General features: G+C 30.0%; 1 protein-coding gene across 1 annotated transcript in view; it reads right to left on the reverse strand.

The window, feature by feature from the left end:
- Window positions 1–22,965, reverse strand: part of LOC145261182 (basement membrane-specific heparan sulfate proteoglycan core protein-like) — an 82,643-nt gene that overhangs the window by 14,352 nt on the left and 45,326 nt on the right. The window contains exon 7 of the mRNA XM_080119503.1: window positions 217–344. Coding sequence (XP_079975629.1) covers window positions 217–344 — 128 coding nt within the window. The remainder of the gene's footprint in view (window positions 1–216; window positions 345–22,965) is intronic.

A 22,965-nucleotide genomic window follows, 5' to 3' on the forward strand; every position in this document is an offset into this window, starting at 1 on the left:
TTTGGAACTAGCGGTTTAACCTGAAAAGGTTTTGGAACTAGCGGTTTAACCTGAAAAGGTTTTGGAACTAGCGGTTTAACCTGAAAAGGTTTTGGAACTAGCGGTTTAACCTAATAAATTTTTGAAACCAGTGGTTTAGCATAGCAATATCACAGAAATAAATAAATTTTAATTTCGACTTTAGCATATTTTTATGTTTATATTGAAAATGCTTACCTCACCAATACATCCAATGAATCCCTCAGTAGATCCGACTCCAGAAGCCACAACAAACCTAGGGTCAACTCCACCCAGGTACAGTGGCAGACGAAGATTCAAACCTACTCTATCTCCAGGAGATAAGTCTGAAAACAATTTGTTAAAATTACAAAAATTAAACTCTCCAAATACTCTTCAAATTGAATAAAAATGAAATAATTTACAAAAAAAAAAAAAAAAGAATAATCATATATATATATATATATATATATATATATATACATATTGTATACTAATATTATATTAATGATGCAAACATTCTAAAATCATTTTAAAGACCACACCATGATCTTTCATATGAGGGCACAATTAAGAAACTAAATAGAGTTCTGCACAATCCCCTACTCAAAGGCACAGCTGGAACATAATGGCAAAATTGTGCACCATGGCATGACACTATGCAATTGTATTAAAAGCAAGCACCTTCAGTCTCACCCTATTGACTGTCCAATCCTGTAGCCTTGATGTCATAGGAAAATCACAAACTACATAATAATATGGAACAACTTATCATATGGGGAGTATAAGTATGTATGTATATAGCATAAATATTTCTTATTTTCAGCAAAAACAAATTATAGCAACATAAAATATTACAGTAATCATGTAAAATATTTACATTTTATGATAAAAGAAAAAAATCATTTATAGTATGATCAAAAGTATGTTACTTGTGTACAATATATATACGTACATAATGTATATAAGCATAAAATTTATATAAAAGGATAAGAGTATAACGTAGGGCACAAAGAAAAACAAAATTCCTTATATAGTACAGAATATTACATGAAAAAATACAAAAATATTTCCTTATAATTTATAAACATTTATTGTATCGTTCGGTAAAGATTTCAATTATTTGCTTGTTGAATATTTTTTAATTAAAGTATTTTGTCATGCACAATCTTATGGTGTTGTATTTCAGTTTAGGTGAACAGAATCTGTACAATTACTGCTCTGATATCTGAAAAAGTTGAATGCATAAAATATTTGCAACATTAACAATACTTAATAAAATTCAATAAAAGAACAGAAAAGCTTACACATACACACACATGTATCTATATATAAATTATACTATACTTTAAATATTTCAGAGACATACCATAGTTTCATTTACATGGATTGATCTTTTGCTGTTTAGAAAATGCCGTTACAATCCATAAAAATCATCAGCAACTCACGAAAATAAAAGATCTCATTTGAATTCTCACATTATTGCTATCAAACACTTTGATTTTTTTTTCAATATACTCCAATGAACCAACTATATATAAGAGATTTCATCAGGCTTAATTTATACCGAAACATAGGTTTCTGTATAAATCTATTTTGTTTATTACTACTATGCTATACTCACATACTGAACACTTTTAAAGTAAATGCTGGAACAAATATAAATATATACACACACAATATAGCATGTTAGCATATATATATATATATATATATATATATATATATAAGTAATATATATGCACACATACACATAATAAATGAAAAAGAAACATGTAAACAAAACAATAAAAAATACAAAAAAAAGCATGTTATAAAAGGCCACAAAATGATAAGTAAATAAAAAAAAAGAAACCAAAGATCAACATTAAACAAACATATAAACATACACGTTTCAAATTATATTGTATGGCTGACATTGTAGAGAATAAACAGAGTATAATGTCCCAATATATTGTTGCTTATGATTTATATTGAAATGGGTTTCAACCTGTTATCATTGCTCCCAAACTATTTACTTAATACCATATTTGATAATAAAAAAAGAACATTAAAACATGAAAAACACTAAATTCTAGCAACTTTAATTGTAAGTGCAAAACAAGTTAACCAGAAATAAAATAAATGGACGATGTATAAGGGAGATAAGCCTGTTTTAACATTTTTTTTTTTCAGGAGTAATATTTCCTAGTAAAGTTACTAATTTGCAACAGTTAGTAGATATTAAAAACAAAGAAAACCCCTTTTTTATTATTTTTACTGATTAAAATAAATGAATGAATGGTAACGATGATCTTGCAGTAAAATGGGATTTGAAACAAATGCATTTTAAATTAAAAAAAACAAACAAAAAAATACGATTACACACTTACATATTTTATCGAAATTAATAAAAAAATTCCAAAAATGTATGAAAAATGATCCAGTAAAAAAATTACACAGGTAAAAAAAATAAGATTTATGAATTTATAAAGTTTTATACTATGTTTTATTGAGAAAGTTTTTGCCCACAAATCTGTATAACAAACTGACTTATCTCCCTTTCTTTCTATGCTTTCAATTAAAATCCGCTGCTTCAAAATAGAAAATGTTAGAATGGTAGTAGCGTTGATTTTATTTTTTTTTTTGTAAAAAAAAAAAAAATAAAAAAATAAATACTTGGAATTATCTCCTTTATGCATCAGCGATCTTTCTTTTTTGCTAGACGACCTGTTTTGTTCACGTTTTGCCGAAACCCACTTCAGTCAATAATAAGCGACAATACATGAAGACAATAGCAAATAAAATAAAAAAGAACCTTATTTTGAGGCAAAATTATTATTTAAAAAAAAAAAAAGAAAAAAAAAATGAACTTATTTAGATAGACTCTTAGTTTCCCAAAACCTGTGAAAGTCGGTTTACAAAATGACTTCCACAGAGAATTAAAAAAATTTTTTTTAATAAGTTTAAACATATTTGAAATAAAATGATTTCTTATATGGAATTAAACGCTTAATGGTTTTATGAATATTAAATTATACACCATAATAACATACAGAGAAACAGAGCTAATGAGGAAACTTGAAAGAGGAAATTAAATTTTCAAATAAAATAGAAAAAGTGGATTAGCATGAAACAAACTAGTTAAAATAATTACACAGAACTCTTTTAAAGCACCGATATTTCGATCTTTAAGTCAGATAATATTCAAGGTAAAAAAAAATGAATAAGATCTAACTTATAGACCGAATTATTGGTGCTCTAATAGGTGTTTGGGTAGTAATTATAACTAGTTTGTTTACATGTTTATCCACTAATATATATATATATATATATATATCTCACGCACACACATATACATACTTACATACATACATATGTGAGAGAAAAAATATTCACATATGCTGCTCTTTGAATTCTATAATAACTGGACGAGAAAATGTTTTGATATTCTTTACATAGTTGATATGATGGAACAAAATCACACACACACGTGAAAAACAAATGGAAAAGGAAAAACAAAATTATTTATATAGTAATATTTTTTTATTACAAGACTTTCTCGACATGATATAAATGCTTGAATAAAGACAAAGTTGGTGTGAATATATATATGTGTAAATAATTTTGGTTCCATCACGTTGGAATATTATTTTGATCAGATTATATATATATATATATATATATATATATATACTGAGCTCTGTTTCTGGATCTGAGTGCTTATTACTCTCACACTATTATTCTGCATCGACTCATGCACTGACTTTGCAAAAATGCCTTTCTCTGATCATTAAAAAAATCATTTTTATATTCATGTGTAAAGAATCATTTCCTTGCCGTGTATTGCGTGGAAATAAATCTGTTAAAAAGCAAACTTGAATAACATTGTGCCGTCTATAACATCCACGGTTCTTTTGTTATGGAGTCAATGTACAGCCATCTCTACGAGTATGGAAACTGTGTTGCAGTCATACAATGTGAAGACAACCAAACTAGAACATCCAATCAGGCAATAAAAACCAACATACACAGGAGAAAAACCAAGCAAAATATAATATTCAATTACTTAAGAGGCAAGCTGCACACACCATCAAACAGAAAAGGAAGGGTAGGGGTCAAATTTGATTGTTTTAATGAAGTCAAATACTTGGGAAAATGGATAACGTGGAAAAGAAGGAGGGGTAGTGAATAGGAAAAGGGACAAGGATAAATCAGCAGGTAAAGTCTTAACATATGAATTTGTTTTCAAATTAAAAAATGTGTCTGGATGAGTTTGCATGATAAAGGGTGATGCATGAATAATTAAATTTTTTTTTTGGATATGATAATTAATTTGTATCATTTATAACTACTCGGTGTTGCCCTAGATTCTTTTTACTTTAATTTCATTGTCCTCCAGTTTATATTTTTAACAAAGTGATTACTATTTCCTAAATAAGAGTTAAAATTTAAATTTAATTCACGCATAGGTTCGTATTAAGAATAAATTAGTCCAGTTGTTTTCGAAAATTTTCAATAATTTTATAATTCAATTCAATTAATAATTTTAGTACCAAACGATACCGCAATAATATATACATAAATATTTTTATTCATATAACTATTAAATCAAGTCATAACGAAAAGACGTTGGCTTTGAAGATGTTTGCTGACCTATGACCGATACACGTTTTGCAGATTTGTAGGCAAATAATATTTGCATAAATAAAAACCTTTATACCTATTAACCAGCTATTTTTTTTATTGAGTAATATTAGATAATCACAGTAAGGAATCTCTACATTGATACCATATAGATATCAATTTTACTTGAATTGTGGTATTTTTTGTTTCTATCCAGCTCTGCTGATTAATAAAGCGTTTGTTTAATAACATTCCTGCACAAACAAAAAAAAAAAATATATATATATATATATATTAGTGATAGGACGATTCCAATATATTTCCAGATGCCGATACAATTACTGATTCCGATTCTTTGTAAATCTAAATATTTAACTATAAAAGTGTTATTTTGTCCCGATTACTGTAAAAACATTTTACATTTTCTACATTTTCTCAAACGTAAAAACACATTTGTGAGGGAGTGATCTAGAGATTTTAGTCTTACTGAAAGTTTAAAATTAATACATATTTATTATTTTATTACTAAAAGCAGCGGACGATGTTTCTTAAACAAAAATCAAATAAAGATAATTTAAGGAATTGGTTTTGGCATCGGAAAATAGGCTCAGGATTCCTGATTAATTATCCCAACACTAATATATATATATATATATATATATATATATATATATATATATATATATATATATATATATAGTATGAAAATATAGTTATGAGAAGTTACACAGGAGTGTCAATATTTCATTTCCACAGGATATATATCATTATATAAGCGTATAATACTATATACTCGCATAGATGAAACAGTAATAACACATGTATAACATTTATGCAATTACAAAAAGCAATTGTCCGTTAATGAATAAATACTTAACACTTAATATAATATATAAAGCAACCGTAAATAACTATATTAATGACACAGCAAGTGTATGAACACCGGAATTTGGAACTCAAATATTAGGTTACATCCAAATGTATTCAGTGGTGTCAATTATATATATATATATATATATATATATTGAAAATGTTATTTGAATGGTGAATAAGAATAATAGAAAAAAGGATTTCATACAACCTGGGCAGTCCATTATTAGAATGAGTTCAATATTTTTCGGGATATTACTGCCAGGTCGGAGGAGTAATGATCCAGAGAGAGAGAGAGAGAGAGAGAGAGAGAGAGAGAGAGAGAGAGAGAGAGAGAGAGAGAGAGAGAGAGGTGGGATCAGTAATCCGATATGTCAAGAACGTTTGGTTGTCCCATACCGTTATTTCGAAGAGCATACGAAATGGTCGTCCTCGTCGGCGATATACCAACGGATCTTTATATCGCCGACGAGGACGACCATTTCGTATGCCCTTCGAAATAACGGTATGGGACAACCAAACGTTCTTGACATGTCGAATTACTGATTTCCCCTCCCCTGGATCACTACTCCTCCGACCTGGCAGTAATATCCCGAAAAATATTGGACTCATTCTGATAATGGACTGCCCAGGTTGTATAAAATCCTTTTTTCTATGACTATATATAAAACATTTAACACTTTACTGCACTTATATATATATGTATTAGGATTACTGATAATAGTGTTAATTATTTTTATTGGGTTTATTATTGTTGCATTATATCCATACAATAATATGTAAATTTAGTATTCCTATATATAATTTTAGATAATTTCATAAAAGTAATAAGCTATGTATCTATTATCTTCAAAAATATTTTGTCAGTTTGTATTTTACCTTTCTTTTCTAAGGCAGCTTGAAGTAGATTACATTTCGTTTCTTATTTTTGTTTCTATTATTATTTAAATGGTAATCAAAGAAATGTTTATCTATTATCCTTACGAATATATTGCCAATTTGTCTTTTTACTGTTATAAGGTAGATTGGATATATTCAAATTATGCATGAAAAACAAATGAATAGTTTCCTTTGTTTTATAAAACAAAATACAGTGTGGCACATAAGTCACTATGCTTTATAAAGAGCTAAATATTGAAGCCATTTACATGACATTTTTCATACAAAACTTAAAAAATTCCAATCTTTACACTAATAAAAAACAATAAGGTATAACTATTATTTATAAGATATATTTTAAAATGGTTAAGTAACGTATGCGCCACCCTCTATATTATTATTATTATCACCTTATAATATTATAAGAATATTTGATAGTTTGCTTTAATTTTTAACTCAATTGGTTAAAATAAAATACTTCAGTTTTGAGCTGAATATATATTTTACAAGGGAAGTACTGTTTACGTTGTTTCTAAGGGGGAAAAATCACCTGTCGTTAACCTTTCAAAAGCGGAATAATATGTCGACATCTTTAAGGTCTGTGAAAATGTGGTTGCTTAATGTGCGTTCGGATGCAAAAAAGGCAAAAATTGTTAAAACACAGACATGCAAGATAGATGGCAAGTTCCATACATGTTAATTCGTGCAATGTTAGGTTAAAAGTTGGCAGGCAAAAACGACCTCTCGGCTATGAGTAAATGGGCTGACAAGAGAAGGAAAATATTGGAAAGAAGAAGCAGCAGTGGTAACTGAAAATCGATAGTTTGATTACAAGTTTGATTAAAATTCAATATAGAATATGAAATTTAATAGTTTTATAGATATATTAGATAGGAATGGGTAAATATTCGGTTCTTAAAGCACAAATTAATGGTTGAGGGTTTTATGTCCTATGAAAGTGTGAAGAGTTTGTGTTATGGCGTTCTATCTTGGGAACAGGTTTACCATAACAATTAGTATTTTTCTATTACTATCAGAGAGGAATATTTCTGAAGGCAGCCATGCATATAAAGTACAAAAAATAGATTTTTAGAGATACGAAGGGGTTACGTGGCATTATAAATGTACACACTGTAAAAGTAATATATATATATATATATATATATATATATATATATATTGCCTGTAATAATTGTCTAAAATTAATACATTGGTTGGTGCTGGAAATTATTCGTTGTGTTTATCACAGGATAAAATTTTATCGAAAATATTTCACAATCAGTAAATTTTTCTATAAATCTGAAGATTTACTTCTTCATCAAATTCGGACTTTAATGCTCCGTTTGTATAGCAATGATGTGAACAGCGGTCATTTTAAAAATAAATGGAACAGTTTTGCAGGATAAGTGACCTTGTTTATTAGGAAAATATTTTATTTTTACAAAAATAAATTATGTTTATTATTGTACAAATAAATGATACATTGCCCAATTTTCTCTATATTGTTTTTCTCTTGTTTTTGTTGTTTATTGTCGGTCCTTTAATGTAATACTATCCACAGAAGCCGAGTATTAATCAAAAGCAGCATGATGTATAACATGAAAAAATAATTCCTAATGTTTACTATATACGAGGTTAATTAAAGTTTACTCGTGTTCCGGGGTTCGAATCAGTCGATTGATTTGAACATTTATCTCCACACTAAACATTTCATTTGAATGAAACGTATATGCATGTGGATAATGATTTCATATTTATTATTAACAATATATATATATATATATATATATATATATATATATATTGTTATACATTAGCAATTTAAAAAAAATGTCTTCTGCATGCTAACTATTCATGAAATTAACGTTAGAATTTAATTAAAAAAAAAAAAAACTTAAAAAATATGCAAGTGATGTAAAAATGTTCCACTTAAAACGATATCAGTCAGATCGATATGAAAATTTTTTGTGAATTTTATTGATTTTGTTAATATTTTCATAATTCCGTTTAGTTTAATAAAAGCTTTGTCAAGGTAAAGATTTGTTAGTGAATTGTTTAGTCTGATGAGATATTAATAGGTTTCATTTAATAAGATATGTTTATTTCAATACGATATTATCGTGTTTAGTTCGATACGATATCAACACGTTTACTTCGATATGAAAATGTTTACTTCGATACGATATGAAAATGTTTACTTCGATGTTAAAATTTAACTAAATACAAGGAAATTTATCTTGGATTAAGAACTTAACCTTTTGATATAACTAAAACAGCTGTTTCATTATTATTATTATTTTGTTTTTAGAGTTTTGTGAAGTTTAAATTAATTACGGTTTCGTTTGGTCAGCCATTAATTGAATAAAATGGTTTTGAATTATAACATACTTGAAAGACAGTGAATTTACAAAATTACGTTTGAACGTGAATTACCGCAAACAAACGATATGCTGTTTGACACATAGATCCAGTTCTTGAAGATGAATCTGAGCATAAGAACGTGCTTTTGAAATTCGATTGTAATATTACTTTTGTTGGTTTCAAATGTAAAAGTTTCATTATTTTAATTTTTCAGACTGCTTTCCTCAATGGACCCATTTTGGCATCGCGGATAGAGTTCGTTTATAGGCCCGGAGACCAAGGTTCAATTCTTTCTATAGTAATACTAATAACTTGAATAAATGCTATTTGGTGGCCCCTCATAATTATAAGGTGTGGATCAAGGGTAAGTTACACACTCCATTACATTTTAATGTAATACATAATGGAATAGGAGCCTTTGGATTGCCTTCAACTATAGTCAGCCATTTCACTTTTTAATTAAATGTTTCCTAATCAAACGATAATTGATTATTACACTCATGTGAATTTGTTTTAAATCGTTATAAATTAGCCAGTTTTAAAGAACAAAACTAAGATTAAAAAGAAAACGTACATCTTACGACAGTGCTTTTACGTTTAGACTTATTCCGTTTCAGCCATTTTTTTTTTCTCTGGCCTTTTTCAGATACCTCGTATGAAACTTCAAACTCAACCCTTTATTATTGGAGCCCTTGGTGTACAAAATTTGCATTCCATTCTCTAAGCGTGCTATACTTCTTTTTAGTTAACTAATTAAATCTTTTACTGCCTTTGCACAGAATTGATCTCTGAATCTTAAGATAAGCTGCAAACTTTAACCAACGTCATAGATGTCTCGGTCATATATCTCTGGGCAATAAATATTAATAAATAAATAATAATAAAGTCACAACGGGATTCTAACTTGAACACATGTAGAAAGCATATGCATATATATATATATACTTCATTTACGCACATAAAATTAATATACGAAAGTATAAATTTATGCGTAAACTTGAAGTATTTACTTCAAAAGTGCTCAATGCGTAGGTAGAGCTAGTTAGTAATTTATAAAATATATATGGCGATTAAGCTACACTGAATATTCCGCGTTTCATCCGCTCTAGGATTCTTCAGGCTTATATATTTACTAACGAGCTCCTCAAGTCCCAACATCCATTCGAGGATAAGGTTTTGTGTCAAGTGGACGCGGAGATAAACACATAAAAAATTGTAGCTAATGGTTGGATCTGGGTAGAATTAGATATATTAGGATGACATCTTAACGAGAATTTATTAACATTGTAGTTGAAAACTTCCCTGTTTTAATCAGCTGGGAAGCAATCTCGTAGTATTCACTTTCACAGACGAACAGTTCTTGGAAAGAAACACTGCTCATGGAAGCTCTTTAGTTTTAGGTACACAAAGGAAGAAAGGAAACTTATTGATAGTGGTTGTAGATAGACGAGTTTTACTGTTAATGTTTTACATAGGAAACTAGAGATTGGAGCATGTACCATGAAAATAACGAAGGACAAAAAGTTTCTTCTGTGAGAAATGGAAATGTATGGAAGTTGGGATGAATGGAATATGTGAAGAAGTGATTGTAGAATTGAGGATAGTTGAGTAGTTGGTTGAATGGGTGGGCAGAGGGCGAGTAAAAAAAGAAAAGGGATAGATTTTACATGCCTTTCATACAAAACAAAGATCAAATTTGTGAGCACACACGTTCACACGTATATACACATGCCCAACACCCAACCCTTAAGGATAAATACGATTTTTTAAACTCCATTTTGATTTTCTTCTTTGTTTAATTTCCTTCTCCAAAGCATGCAAAAAAAAAAAAAAAAAACCTTTATAGAGATTAAGTTGTTCAAAGAAAAGGGGTCTCGATTTCAAAATATTTAAACAATCAAAAGAAAACGAAAATACATTAAAAAAAAATTTTTAAAAAATGACTAAAACAACAAAGCTCAAAAAGAACAAATAAAGAAATTGAAAGAGGCAACATCAAGAGCTGAAATTGCATAAACAATTACAAATTATTAAAATGAATTCACAATGACATTTTTTGGTTCTATCTGATAATTTATAAATGTGAATTAGGGCAGGTCGTTTTGGAAATCACAAACTTAGATAAGTTCTAATAGTGAAGACGGTCATAAGATATTTTATTCCTAACTTAACTTTTTGCCTTTTAAACTAATTTTAAAATTGAAATGTTTCTAATTCTTCTAAAGGCTCAACATTTTCTGTAGAAAATATCTTTGAAAGGAAATATGTACGAATTATAATTAGGAAAATAAGACAAGAAAAGATTGATTAGAAGATTAATAACAAATAAAAATAAATTTTATCAAACATTTCCGTTTTATCATTACGTCGTTCATTTTTACTTGCTTAATAAAGTAAAGAATGACTTATCTCCCCTTATTTACTGGAACTTCCGCTCTTATTAACGGCGGAGCGAGAAAATGCGATTAATTTATTTTTAATAAAAATTTTACGCAATCTTCTCTCTTTTCTAACGTCCGGTTATTTTACTTATTTCAACGTGACAATTAAGAACACCCAAGTGTGTTTACTTGAAATGCGATTTTCAATTGCAACTTACAGTAAAGAAGCACTGAAATTCGAGTATAATGTAACAAGTCGTTTTGTCCATATAAAATTTTATTTTCTAAAACAAGGTTCAACGGCTTCTGTTTAACAATTCATAATCTGGCAATCACTGTGTTCCCCCCCTCCCCCAATCAATAAAAAAATGTCATTGTTTTCCATTTTCTCTTTTAGTTTTTGTTTTTTTCGTCTGTCGAATGGCAAATAAACACGTTGTAGGTCATTTAATGCTGAAGCGTGAAACCTGGTTTAACAAAAAAAAAAAAAACAAAAAAAAAAAACAACCTCGAATGATACTTGATATGAGATTATATTATATCCAGTTTCTTGATGTTTCCTTGGACAACAGCAACAACCAGTAAAACACAAATCAAACATAAAGATACACAAGTAGCAGAAGCCTGTAGAAAGTGACCAGATCTTTTTGAAATACCAAACACCATTTTTCTTTCTTTTCTCTATTGAAAACAATAGTTAAAATTTATCGAGCCGTATTACTGGTATCCTATAATGACTGTTTGTGCTAAATCTTTTTTTACAGCAACTGAACCCTTTTAAAGTTCTGAGTTTTTGAGATGAGGGCCGATTGTTTACATTATTTGTATTAATTGCACTATTGCTCTCAGCTTGTGTTATTTGTGCAACGTTTCGGTCGATGTAGCCTTCGACCTTCCTCAGGCACGTTGGTTGTTGTTTGGAAAAGAATAGACTTTTCTCTTTTCCAAACAACAACCAACATGCCTGAGGAAGGTCGAAGGCTACATCGACCGAAACGTTGCACAAATAACACTAACAATAAGAGAAGAGCAATTGTCCGATCAATAAAACATAAGTGAACCCTTTATTTTACGGCATATCAACCCACTTTTTTTTTCTTCTCTTTATTTTTCAAAACAATAGTTAAAATTTATCAAGACATTACTGCATATTAATAATAATTTATGAGAGTTTTGACAGACACTTGAGAGTGCCACTACTAGAGTCATTGGCATGATGCTGGTGCTAGATTTTGGTTCTTTTGTTTTATGGCATATCAACTATCTGAGTTATTGGATGCCAAATTAAGTTAACTTGAAAAAATGTGTGATGCTTCAAGTTTTTTTTTTATGTTCAAACATATTGTATAGATTTGCTTTCCAAACATTAATGGAGCCATGACAGGTAGAAAGACTTGGGAATAGTTGCAACTAAGGAATAATTCCACATTCTGCAATGCTGTAAAATTGGGACCTCACGATAAAATGTAGTTTCAAGGCATACACAGGACGGGGTTTAGAGGTAAACAGTTTAAACAGTTGATAGGGTTGGGAAATAGAGTAGACTTAAAAAGAGGTGGGTTACAAAAATGCACTTTAGGTAAAAACACTAACATAATTATGTGTCCTATCAAAATTAGTAAAAATTACAAAAAATGGTCGAGTAGAAAATTAGCTACAACTTTTTTTTTTTTTTTTTTTTTTGCAAAAAAAGCATAGATATTAGCGGTCTGATATTGTTTGTTTTGAAATGGTGGATTTATCAAAAATCAAAAAATTGTAGTAAGAACTCTTCAACATTTACCAATACGAAAAATTTTATTTTTACTTGTAATTATTTTTTCTATGTGATCATTTTTCCTAACTTTTGGAACTTTTACTAATTTCGATACGCAAGTACGTAATCGCTTTTTTTTTTCTTTTTTTTTTTTTTTTTTTTACTTGAAATGCATTTATTTATAACCCCGTTATACTGCAAAAGCGCCAAAAAATTAAATAAGAAAAAAAAGACTTGGAAAGATGAAATTCAGATTATGAACACCTTTGTAAAAGGTGTCTGAAGCAACCTGAATTATGTGTCATCCACAAATCTTTGATTTTATTTAAAATCAGAAAAAACATTAGGGCTGTTCAGCAGTCATTTACTTCTGCTGACCATTATTAAATAATTGATATTCTTTTTAAGCTAGTGCATTACGACCTTAAGAGATGATACTGGGGACTAGCGTACATGTTCATTGTGGTGATGAATTGTCAACTAATCATAACTGGCTTATGCTACCGGTATACAAGTTTCAATGTTTTTTTTTATGGAAATCACTCCAAACAAGACATGAAGCCATTTCATGTAAGGAACTTCAAGGTAAAAAACTTGCCAAAGATAAGTGCTGAATGGAATTAATTCTGACCTAGAAAACAGCAATTCTTCCCTCTTTGTCAGAACATCGCTTCTGAACTGTGAGGAGTAAAGGACAAAATAAGGGAAGCAAGAGTTTGGCAGCTGCTGAAAGTACTTGCAGTGTAAATTGAATAACTTTGTAATGTTTAGAAATCCAGAGGCAGTGTTAGCACTAGGGACATATTCCCTTCTCCCTAATATATATATATATATATATATATATATATATATATATATATATATTTGTTGTTGTTGTTTATATATCATTGCCGATTGCTTTAAATATTATGCATAAAATTAAAACCAAACACCAGCAAAATCCAACTGGCATCCAAGCTGATTAGCAGTAAGCCGTTGAAGTACATTTTATGTCATATTTTAATAATTCTGCATGCTTATTCAAGGGGCTGTTGCTCGAAATATCGGCCCATTAAAGACGTAAAAAGACGCAAACATCTATTACAGATTACGTAACATCATTGCTAAAACCTTGTATTATCGTGTTTGCTTTTTATTTTGTAAATATAAATATTTGTTTCCACGTCAAATGTTGAATTAACCAATTCATTGTGACAACTTCGAACTTGAAAAAAAAAAAATACTCAAACATTTTGCTTAACTTAACAAACAAATTTATCAGGTGTTGGGTTCGAATTAAAAAAAAATAAAAGAAAAAAAATCTGATCACTTTTGTTTTGTCTTCTAAGATAAAAGCACAAAAAATTGGAACAACATTAAAAAGGGCAGAGAGGATGAATAGCAGCGACTGAATAAATGAGAAAGAGAGAAAGAAAGTTAATGATCAGTGTAGTATATTGGTCAGAAACTTCCAGAAAACATTTACAACACTTGACTAGCTGCAACCACCACCAACAATTTTCCCCAGTCTCTGCTTGTGCCTAAATCTAAACGCAAAGTCCATGAACAAAGTTTCTTTCCTAGAACTACCCACCTATGGAATTCTGTACCGCGAGTCTGCTTTCCAGCTTACTACAACATGATCATCAAGTCAAATGTAAACAAAATCTTCTCGAGTCGCCCCCCCCCCCATTAAGAATCAAATTCTACCCAATTTCTATCAGTACTTGCTATTATCTCATTGACCACCTTACACTCCCTTTTTCTCAAGTAGCTTTCAGGCTGTGATTCACATGTAAAAAAAAAAAAAAAAAATCCCTACAAAAATAGACAAGATGTATTCGCACTCATTTTTTATAATATTTTCAGTCTAAAGCAAAAAATTAGATTCTACAAGTCAACAAAGTCCTCCAGGCACTTGTTTAATGGGTTGCTCATAAAATTTATACACAAAGCTGTTGCCCAAATGTTTTGAAATTATAAATCTATAATAACAGGGGTAATTATTCATTAAAATCTGCTGTTTAAAATCATTATGTAATTAAACATCACATTTACTCTGTGGCGTGCCATTTCATTATATATGTAATATTAATGTAAATATATATATCCTCCTATATTGTCTCCCTCATTGCTCCACCCTGCTCTCACCTCTAATTATATATATCAATACTATTATCTCCCCTACATAGTTTTATTTATTTATTTTTTTTCATTTCTAAACTAATGTAGCCTATGCTAAACGTCGCAAATGTATTTATCTGTAACCTAGTTCTTTTCTCTTCTGACAGGAAGCATTAGGCTTCGAAATGCCATGATATAAAGTGTTTCTATAACTTCATTATCTCATATTTTCCCTATTGAACACACAAATAAATTTATATTTTTTCTTGAATTATATGTATGCGTTATTCGCCACATGTATTGAAAAATAAAAGAATATTTTGGTGATCCTTGGTAAGTCAGGCTTATTTTTTCTGTACATCTAGAGATTCATTTTATCTGTAAGATTCAGATCTTGTAATTACTAATTCTCCGACTGTCTAGCTATGAAGAAACAGGCTTGGGAAACTTTTTTTTGTTTTTGTTGGATTTTCGCAAAGGGTACTATCAGCCATGGCATGGATTTCAAAACAGTCACAATTATCTGTTTACAAGTATTACAGAGAAGAGGTTTTGCTCTACAAAAGCTTACAAATCCAGTTTACTAATTTGGGGATGGGATTGATTCATACCTCCCTCCCTTAAGGGTATTAGTAACAGTAATGCTGATAGAATTTGAACTTGCCTGCCAAGTTCACACTTCATACTAGTAACCTTTACACTACCTTTCCTTCCTGGATTAACGTGCTTCCCACAATAGCAAGGTGTGACACAAAGTTTAATGTAGGGATAACAAGCTCTTTTGAGGTGAATTTGTTAGGGTACGAGAAATCAATGAATACATCTGCTGACATTTATCGGTAGGGATTCACAGGTGACTGGCAATTCCTAGACTGAAGGAAAAGATAATGCCTGGGAGGATGACTTGCTATGATAGAATTGAATCATATTTTATTCAAAGAAGATTTTGACAAGTCAAGATACGTAGCCAGAATAATAAGGAGTTCCTCGATTGGTATGTTGATACTGCCACTTCCTGGTGTTTAATTTCAGGGTTCATATTGCATAATGAATCAAGACCGTTCTCGAATATTTCGTTTTTAATGCCCTTTCACCAGGCTCAATGTTGCTGATTCAACAGGAACGAGCGTGTCAACATGATTATACTGTATATGATTCACTACTTAATCGGCCATTGTGAATTTTGGAACACAGCTGCTATACATGAGGGCAGGTAATATAGGCTATATTTAGTTTAATGTTATGGGAATGGGATAAAAAGAAAAAAAAACTATCATGAAAATACAGACATCCCCAATTTTTGTGAAATTTTAAAATAGGTATTAGACATACATTACTAAGTAATTCTTAAATTTCAATTTCTTCTGAGTATTGTTAAAGGGTTTTAGATAGACTCAACCATCCATTTAAAAATTCAAATATTTCAGGTTTACATTAAAGTCGATCAATAGCCATTAGCCACTAACTAAGATTCCCCTGATTTCAGTTACGATTAAGACTGACATTTTAGATGGTGTTAGGATAATCAAGGGGAGCTAACTCCTTTTGTTTCAGGCGGAATTACCTCCTCCCTTTTACCTATTTTATACGAGTTATCACGTGGAGATGCGAGACCCGAATGAGACAGACGAATGAATTTGGATAAATGAAGATCGAAATATATTACTATATATTATACACACAAACTCCATAAACAGCAGACTAAAACTGATAGATGTAATTTGTATCATTCTATGTGTTGTCACTTTGTAAATAAAATATGTCAAATCAACTGAGTATATCATTTTCTTCCACTTCTTTGTGTCATTCAGGTACTACACACATGTTCGTCTTCGGGCATAATCTTCTGCAAGACATTAATAGTTGGTTTATGCTAACACTCCCATCTATAACAGACATTTTCTAGAATGAAAAACCTAAGCTAATACTATATAATACAACATAAACTATTAAGGAATGACTGTACTAATTTATATAATTTAATAGCAAAAATAATGAAACTAAGTAATAAAAAAGATGCATTTTATGAAAATTACTTTTTCAAGTGACATATTGCCTGAGCCACCCATTTGAAAATTCAAATATTTCAAATTTGCATTAAATTTGATCCACGGTCATTAGACACGAATTAAGCAAGGTCTCCTGAATTTAAAGTTTTAAGACCCCTTAAAAGATAAGCCTTAAATATTAGACATTTTCTAGAATCAACATCATGTAATGGATTTTGATTGTATTTAGAATAAGTGTTCTAGACATAAGGCTTAATATTATATCTTGATTTTAATCCTCATAGGGGTATATAAAAGTAATAAACTGTTCTATCTGAGGGATTAATTTTACTTGTCCTGGGACGAATATTCTTCCACATTTAATTGTTAAAAATTAGTTTTTTTAATTGAAAGTTGAAATTAAATTGCATAATAAATTAAAAGAAAAAATTAAATACTTTGAAAAAATAATTAAACAAACAACTATTCATAATGTTAAGTATAGTGTTGTGCAAATACAGTGCAAAGACAAATGATATTGCACGTATTTAGATCACACTTGGTGCTCAGAGAGTAGAAAGTTTCTTCAAATAACGAGAAGTTAACGGTGGTAGTAACGCTAGTAAGGGTAGTGGTAAAAAAGACATAGCATTTGTCATGGTAGCAGAGATGAACAGGATAGAGCGGTTGATGAGGTTATGAGATGATGAATCAAGCTGAGAGAAAGAGGGGGCACCACACACACATGAAGACAAGCAGAAAGACTCACAATGAAAGGAAATGGAGTATCATTCAGCAATGACTTAACAAAAGAAAAAAATATATTTTTGAGACTTTTCAGAATTTCTTTTTTTTTTGTTTTGGTAGTTTTAATGTAATTGAAAGGAAAGAAAGAAAAGGCACACTATGTTCATGTGCCTTTTATTATCTGTATTCTACACGCCCAGAACGGTATGCAGGCCATCATTAAAAAGAAATAGAACACTCGTTTTTATTTCTGGTGTGACGTTATTGAAGAGTTGTAATAGAGTAGGATGACTTAAAACAGTTTGCAAGAAATAAATATCTACGTTTTTCATCCTGGGGTGGACAATGTTCAAATTGACGTAAAGATAAATAAACAATTAAAAAGGACAAAAATTTCTTTTATTTATTTATTAATTTTTATTTAAAAAAAAAAAATCTGGGAGTAAAATATGAACCAAATTGTAAAACTACTTTTATTTTTTATATTATTTTTCTAACGAAAACTATTTTTTTCTATAGAAGTCGCTGCAGATAAGGCATGAAGACACTTGATGTAAAAAACTACTACTACTACTACTAATAATAATAATAATAATAGAGCAGGTGGTTTAAACAGAATCGCATTCATCAAACCAAGGCTGAAAGTGATCCCACCACTAGCATTCAATCCTCTAGACTCCAAACATGCTAGGTAAAAAAGAAACCTTTCAAGAGTGAAAGACGTTACAGGGTTGTCTGCCAAAAAAGCCTACCCTTAAATTGTTTAATACTGGGACATTTCTCTGTATTTCCCAGTTTTAATAAATTTGTGTAAAACTATTCATACTTTTATTAAATTAACTTTAAAAATGAGACTTACTGCTAGGTTTTAAATAAAATAGCCGGAATCTATTCCGTTAGTTGGTTATGAAGAAATCTGGGTATACCCAAATCTGGGTATACCCAAATCTGGGTATACCCAGATTTGGGTACACCCAGATTTGGGTATACCCAAATCTGGGTATACCCAAATCAGCCACACCTAATAACCTATTGCTGCTGTTGGACACACATAACCGTAAAAGTACACAACTGTCAAGCAATATTTAATGACAGAAACTGAAGACAAAGATTTTTGGAGAGTGTTAAATTCAAGGTTCACACAACCATAAGAACATTAGGAGACCTTCTTGGTCTTTCCTGTTGTCTCCCCTTTAAGATTGAAGAGGTTCTGTTATTTGCGTTAAGTTCTTAAAGTGATCTCCCAACGTCTATACTGACAATCATCGCACCATCACTACTACCTTATATTAGACATTCATAGTTTGACATCTAATAAATAGGGAGAAAAAACAAAGGTTTTATTTTGTAGAAATCTACTTACCATGTATTATCGTATTAGTTTCTTAGTCCTGTTCATATAAACAAACAAAACAACAACAAAAAAAAAACTGCTCTCTAACTTTTTTTTCTACAGCATTGGCTAACCACGCATATCTGGCTAATTTATATCCTTGCCTTAAAAGTGATCATCATCTTCGTCGGTTCAACATTCATTTTATATGCTGCCATGGATTGGAAAGCTTTAGAAAATTTACATCCAAATCTATCTCTGGCCAGGTCTTTTATTATCCCACTTTCTCCAAAGTTCCTTTTTATCATTTCTCATGTTTTCTTTGGCCTTTCCCTATGAATTGAATATCTGATGCCTTAATTGTTCTAGATTTACTAACACAAAAACTCATCGATTTCTTCAATATGACTAAACCAATTAAGTCTCCTTTTCTGCACACATTTATACTCATATGTGGTAATTTTTCTGATGTCACTGGGTTATTTTGTTTAATGGCAGATCACCCTTTAGATTTCTGAGAACAATTTTTCGAAACAAATGTTTTACTCTTACAAATGGATTTGTATTTAACCCATAAATGGATAAAATTCATTAGGATTCATACCTTTACCAATTTATTATTGTTACAAATATTTGATACCCAGGTAATACTGAATAAACTTGCTCATGTATATATATAATAAAAATTACAATTAAATTTATCAAAATGATCCAAGATGGTAAAACTAAAGTATATTATAAATATTAAAGAATTAATATTTATAAAGTAATCTCAATCAGATGTAATGTTTTTAACTCTTTTTGAAAGTGTTTTTTTAACATGTTTTATGAACTAGTTGCTCTTTATATATATATATTACTCATTTCAGGTGAATACTTTAAAACTGAACAAATTTACTGATTTAACCAGACCATTATTCTTCACATGAAAAAAAGATATTTTATTTATGTTTATTAAAAGGTACTTATCAAAAAAATTTATTTTAGCATCATTTTTTTTCTAGCTGTCCAAATTCACCAACATTGCTATCTACCTCAGCGTGTTCCTATCTACCAAGCTACCTCAGCATGTTCCTATCTACCAAGCTACCTCAGCGTGTTCCTATCTACCAAGCTACCTCAGCGTGTTCCTATCTACCAAGCTACCTCAGCGTGTTCCTATCTACCAAGCTACCTCAGCGTGTTCCTATCTACCAAGCTACCTCAGCGTGTTCCTATCTACCAAGCTACCTCAGCGTGTTCCTATCTACCAAACTACCTCAGCGTCTTCATAGCTATGTATCTGCTCATATTATAGAAAAAATATCCATCAAATAAAAAAGAATATGAAAACTCCTTTTCAGGAACAAGGTCATAAGATTGCCTGAAAACAAAAAATTAAAATAATAAAAATTACTGACAGCTTTTGCAAGAGCCATGTTATAACTACTAATTACTAGTGTCAACTAATATATTTGTAGAATACTAAACATGCATTAAAGGAAGTGTCAGTTTACTACGAGGGGGAAAAGAGACATTCTTTGAAATGCAAAGGATCAAAGTCTCTACGGCTCTACGAATGGAGTTATAGCATAGTTAAGATGCTGCATAGATGTAAAGGCTTTGCATGACTACAAGGATATAGCATGGTTCTGAGGATATTGCATGACCACGAGGAGATGACAGAGCTCTAAAAGAAGCTAAGCATAGTCTCTCAGGATAACGTTTTTGTTTTTGTTTTTGTCATTGCTGAATTGAAGCCTAACAGAAACTACAAGAAAAGGAGGAGATAGAGTGACATGAAAAGACGATGGACAGAACGGTAGATGTAGAGACAAGCGGAGAAAAGTCTTGTTTTCTAAACAGAAAAGAAATTATGAACAAGAGTTGAGAAATTAAACACACAAAAGCTGAGAAATAAATGCAAGTTTTCTGAAGGCCAAACCCCTACGGATCAATTTTAAGATCAAGAACAATTTTTTCCTTCCAATAAACAAGTTATATAAATAAAATTCCTATAATTATTAAATCAGCATACATTAATTTATGTTGCTGTACCACTTTAATACAGATCTGACCGCTTTGACAATAACAAACAGCCAGCCCTTAATTATGTATGCGTAATACCTCCACCAAAGCAACCTTCACTCTAGGCAGGTTGATCCAGCTTCTTCTGAAGGAGAAAGTTTCATGGAAATATTAAATTCACAAGCAGTCGTTGGTTACTTATATATCCTCATCAGGGGAGATGACGATGTCAGGTTTTTGTGGGTGGGTTCTGATATCTTACTACATATAGCAGCTGGTATTCTCAAATGGTGACCTATCTGGAACTAACCAGGCTCAATGTTGCTTAACTTAATCGATTTAATGAGAACTGGTGTGTCAACATGATTATGCCGTTTACCTAGTACAGCAACACAAATTAATTAGTGTAGGCTGATTTAATCTTTATACATATTTTTTTTATAAAGCTCTTTTTAATGAGCATTTTTGAAAAATGTTTTATTTTAGTTAATTTTTATTTACATATTTGAAGTTGATTAATTACTTACATGCACGTGTGTGAGGGCGTTTAAACAGAAATTAAATAAAAAATAAATATGTACATTCCAACATGGAACTAGAGAAACTTCCCTTCTCCGATTTTGCCTCTTCTTATAGAAGGTATCTAAGAGATCATCCCAGATTCACCCTGAAAAAGCTTTTGTCAATAAAATTAAACAAAATATTAGTTTATTGATGCGTTTTGGATAGGGATTTTTTTTCTTTTATATTTTGTGTTTATTTTTCCACTTTATCAGGTGTTCTTTAAGATTTTAACCTTACATTAATCGTGTGTGTGTGTGTGTATATATATATATATATATATATATATATATATATATATATATCAGTGGTGAAAAAAAACGGACTAAGAGTGTTCATCTGCTACGATTTTTCCATTCTTATTTGGTATTATAACTCAGTCCATCTATGAATTCTGACGAAGCTAGTCGGATATTTCCTCTTCTTTTGAGAATATCCCCCTAGCGGAAGCAATATGTAAACTCATTTTGGACTCACAGTAATAAATTTCATATATATATATATATATATATATATATATATATTTATTTATTTATTTATTTCACGTGAGCCTATTTTTTTTTTTAAATTGCTATATTTAAGTAATTTGTTTTTCTCCCATCTCCATTCAAAGGCAAGACTTTTTCAGAGGAGGTCATTAGTGATTCATAACTAACTCACCAAAACATTATCATGATCTGTACAGTGACCATGTAAAATGATTATCTGAATCTATAAGATTTGTTGTTGGCGTTTTTTAGCGATATTAACTTCGAAGCGCTGTTATTTTTAATTTTTTCTGTTACCTTAGCGTTTTATTTTCTTTTTCTTTTAAAGGACTATAAGCTTTTATTGTTATTCATGTATATATATCTATGAATGAGTTGCCTTATTTTTTATGGGACGTATTTATTATTCATTTTTAATTATTAAATATGACGTGCATTATACATGTAATATATATATGCACATACATAAACACGCTTTATATAAAATATATACACTTTAATATAAGCATGAGCCTGAAGTGGTCTCTAATTACTAAAGGACAGAAACATGCTCATGGCTGTAGCAAAACATTACTACTTATGTAAAAACAATTTGAAAATATACCTTGCTCTACTTCGGTATTGAGCATTCTTGTATTAACCTAGTTATATTTCACTGGTAACCTTACTTCTAGAAAATAAGAACGTGAAATTATATATATATATATATATATATATATATATATATATATATAGAGAGAGAGAGAGAGAGTAGTGCGATTCTAATGAGAAAAAAAGCATATAATTAAAGTGGAGCTACCAACAATTATCTTTTAAATGTTTTTTATAGTTTAATATTTTTCATTTTTGAGGTTTAATCTTCGTCTCTCTTCAAATATTTTGAGAAAAA

This window comes from Euprymna scolopes, chromosome 37 (assembly GCF_053919585.1).
Source record: "Euprymna scolopes isolate OS-2025 chromosome 37, ASM5391958v1, whole genome shotgun sequence".
NCBI lineage: Eukaryota > Metazoa > Mollusca > Cephalopoda > Sepiida > Sepiolidae > Euprymna > Euprymna scolopes.